Source organism: Lupinus angustifolius, unplaced genomic scaffold (assembly GCF_001865875.1).
Source record: "Lupinus angustifolius cultivar Tanjil unplaced genomic scaffold, LupAngTanjil_v1.0 Scaffold_120_19, whole genome shotgun sequence".
NCBI lineage: Eukaryota > Viridiplantae > Streptophyta > Magnoliopsida > Fabales > Fabaceae > Lupinus > Lupinus angustifolius.
Genome location: NW_017725030.1, coordinates 190803 through 194565, shown reverse-complemented (window position 1 = coordinate 194565; position 3763 = coordinate 190803). Strand labels below are relative to the sequence as shown.

The window sequence follows — 3763 nt, the reverse complement described above, 5'->3', positions numbered from 1 at the left end:
TACCCGCGTACGGGGTCGTTGATTAAGCATAAAATTGCCGGAGGTTGGCGGCGTTCCAAGTTCTGGGGATGTCTTTTCCCGCCAAGTCTTGAAGCTTGTATGCTCCTTTGCCGATCTTGCTGATGACCCGGTAGGGTCCCTCCCAGTTAGGTCCCAACTTGCCTTTTGCGCGTCCTATGTCTGCTCTCCTGAGTACCAGAGTCCCCTCGGAAAATCGGCGAGGAACAATAGAAGAGTTGAATTTTTCCGCGGTCCTCCTTTTTACGCCTTCTTCTCTGAGACGGGCCTTTTCGCGGATTTCGTCTATCTCATCAAGGTTGTTTCTGAGGAGGGACCGATTATTGTCCTCATCGAACTGAACTGTCCGCCAGGTTGGTTCTCCTATCTCGACCGGGATCATGGCTTCTGCACCGTATGTTAGATTGAATGGTGATTCGCCGGTCGTTGAGTGTGGAGTGGTTCGGTACGCCCAGAGGACGTGATGGAGTTGATCTGGCCAGTTTGCTTTTGACTCGTCTAGCCTCTTTCTCAACCCTTTTAAGATGACCTTGTTCGCCGCCTCGGCCTGTCCATTAGTCTGCGGATGTTCGACTGAAGTGAAGTGCTGCTTGATATGGAGGCCTGACAACAGTGCTTGGAATTTTTTGTCTGCAAATTGGGTGCCATTGTCCGTTACTATGGCGGATGGGATGCCGAAGCGCGTGATTATGTTTCGCCAGGTGAATTTTTGGATGTTTGCCGAGGTGATGGTAGCCAAGGCTTCCGCCTCTATCCACTTAGTAAAATAATCGACGGCGACAATCAGAAACTTCAGTTGCCCTGCTGCTTGCGGGAAGGGCCCCAGGATGTCCATGCCCCATCTGCAGAAAGGCCAAGGCGCCTGCGTCGTGGTCAGTTCTTCTGGCGGGGCTTTATGGAGGTCGGCGAACAGCTGGCAACGGGCGCATTTCCGAGTGAGGCTGGTCGCGTCTTTTTCTATGGTGGGCCAGTAGTATCCGGCGCGTAGCACCTTTTTAGTGAGTGAGGCGGCGCCCAAATGATGCCCACAACTCCCCTCGTGCACTTCTCTGAGGACATAATCCGCCTGTTCTGGGCCAAGGCACTTGAGTAAGGGGGAGGTGAATCCTCGTCGGTATAATATCCCGTGGAGCAGGGTATACCACGAGGAGCATCTGAGGAACCGTTTCTTTTCTTTGGTGTTGGGAGGTACGGTGCCGTGGAGGATGTACCGGATAAAGGGGGCCATCCAGTTGTCCGGGATTTCTATCTGTTCTACTGCCAAGACGCTTGGGTGGTAGATTGTTCCTTGCACTACGGACCGGTTGTTACTGAGGCATTTGGTGCTGGCGAGTTTGGACAAAATGTCGGCTCGGGCGTTGCTTTCTCGGGGTACATGTTGAACGATTGCCTCGTCGAAGTCGGCCATGAGTTCCTTCACCTTAAGGAGGTACTTCCCGAGGAGAGCGTCTTTGGTTTGGTATGTACCTGAAACTTGAGATACAACTAATTGGGAATCGCTGCAGATTAATACCTTTCGGGCGCCCACTTCCCTTGCCAGCTGTAGTCCGGTAATACATGCCTCATATTCTGCCTGGTTGTTTGATGTTGGGAACGTGAAAGTAAGGGAGTGCTCGATGGTTATTCCCTGCCCATTTTCCAACAGAATGCCAGCCCCGCTGCCCTTCGGGTTAGAAGACCCATCGACAAAGATGGTCCATATCTGCTCTGGGTCGCCTTCTGGTGCGGCTAACTCTGCCACGAAATCAGATAAGACCTGGCTCTTGATGGCCGTGCGAGGTTCGAATTGGATATCGAACTGGGAAAGTTCTATCGACCACGCGATCATCCGCCCGGCCAACTCTAGTTTGTGCAAAATTTGCCTGATTGGCTGATTAGTCCTGACGACTGTTGTATGAGATTGGAAGTACTGGCGTAATCTTCGCGCGGCGACCAACAACGCATACGCCACTTTCTCAAGCTTTTGGTATTTTAACTCCGGACCTTGTAGGGCTTTGCTTGTGAAGTAGATTGGATTTTGACCTTCCGCCGTTTCTCGGATCAGTGCGGCCGCCACCGCCCCATCGGATACGGCCAGATATACATATAGGGTTTCTCCTGGAAGTGGCTTGGAGAGAATAGGAGGGGCGGATAGATATTTCTTGAAAGTGTTGAACGCCGCTTCACAACTTTCACTCCACTCAAACTTTTTATCCTTCCTTAACAATTGGAATAACGGCAGCGAATGCTTGGCTGCGGATGGGAGGAATCTGGACAACGCGGCTAGCCGCCCGTTTAATTGTTGGATCTCTTTGACGGTGCGGGGCCTTCTCATGTCCAAGATTGCCTGGCACTTGGATGGATTCGCTTCAATTCCCCGGCTGGTTAGAAGGAAACCGAGGAACTTGCCTGCTTCTACGCCGAAAGTACATTTTTCGGGGTTCAATCGCATGTTGTGTTTGCGGAGCTGTTGGAAAATGCTGTCCAAGATGGCGATATGATCCTCGTCGGGGAGGCTTTTGGCGATCATATCGTCCATGTAGACCTCCATGTGTTCTCCGGTCTGCCCGGCGAATACTTTGCTCATCATTCTTTGATAAGTTGCTCCTGCATTCTTCAAACCGAAAGGCATGACCGTGTAGCAGTAGGCGGCCCGGTCAATAATAAATGCAGTCTTCTCTTGGTCCGGAGGGTACATCGGGATCTGATTGTAGCCGGAGTAGGCGTCCATGAAGGACAAGTACTGATATCCTGAAGAATTATCCACCAAATGATCAATGTTTGGGAGAGGATAAGGGTCTTTAGGGCATACCTTATTGAGGTCGGTGTAGTCCACGCACATCCGCCATTTTCCTGAGGGCTTTTTCACCAGGACGACATTTGCCAACCATGTGGTGTAGGTGATTTCGCGGATGAAACCCGCCTCTAACAACTCGGTTACTTTAGCAACAACTTCTTTAGCCATGTCCGTCCCCATTTTCCGTCTTCGCTGCGCCACTGGTCTGGCCCCTGGTTTTGTCGTCAGTCGGTGGCAGGTGAAAGAAGGGTCGATGCCTGGCATATCTGCTGCAGACCAGGCGAAGAGGTCCTGGTTGGCCTTCAGCGCCGCTTCCAGTCGGGACTTTTGATTTGATGGGAGGGAGCTGCCAAGGTATACCACCTGCCCTGGTAATTGGCCCAGTTGCAGAGCTGTTTTGTCTCCTTGTGGTTGTGGTCGTAGGTCCCCTTCGTCCGCCCGGACGTCCAACTCTACCATCTGCACGCTCCGAGGTCTTTTGGAGGGAGGAACGTGCGGCTTGGTGAAATGGGGGCGGAGGCTCATCTGGTAGCAACCTTCATAGTCGCGGTCGTCAAAAGTGAGGGGGGGTGGATCTGTAATGTTGCCTCTGCTGGTCTCTGGCAGCAACGTGCATCACCTCCCTTACGTATCTTTTTTGGGCGGTCCTCGAGGTCCCTCCGGCGGCAAAACCCCCGGAGATGGTGTTGATATCGACCGGGCTCCGTGGGCGCCGATTGTCTGCTCGGGGCCTATCCGGTTGAGGGCGTGAAGTAGGTCGCCGTTGTTGAAACTGCAGGGGGGACCGTCTTCTTGGTGGATCTGGGCGGCGGGACTGTGGTGACCGCCGGCGCTGCTCTAAACCTGCGATAAATCGTTGCAGGTGACCTGCCTGTATGAGGTCTTCAATAGTATCTCGGAGCTGAGTGCAATCATTGGTTAGGTGGCCGAACATACTGTGGTAGTCACAATATTTGGATCGGTCTAGTG

The 3763-nt window shown here is 52.7% G+C and overlaps 1 protein-coding gene across 1 annotated transcript; it reads right to left on the bottom strand.

The window, feature by feature from the left end:
- Positions 1-22: 22 nt before the first annotated feature.
- On the bottom strand, positions 23-3319 carry LOC109339903. Its single transcript, XM_019577432.1, has 2 exons — positions 2810-3319; positions 23-2701 (listed from the first exon to the last, which is right to left on the bottom strand). Exons 1-2 carry the CDS (start codon positions 3317-3319, stop codon positions 23-25), a joined length of 3189 nt encoding a protein of 1062 aa, XP_019432977.1.
- Positions 3320-3763: the final 444 nt, after the last annotated feature.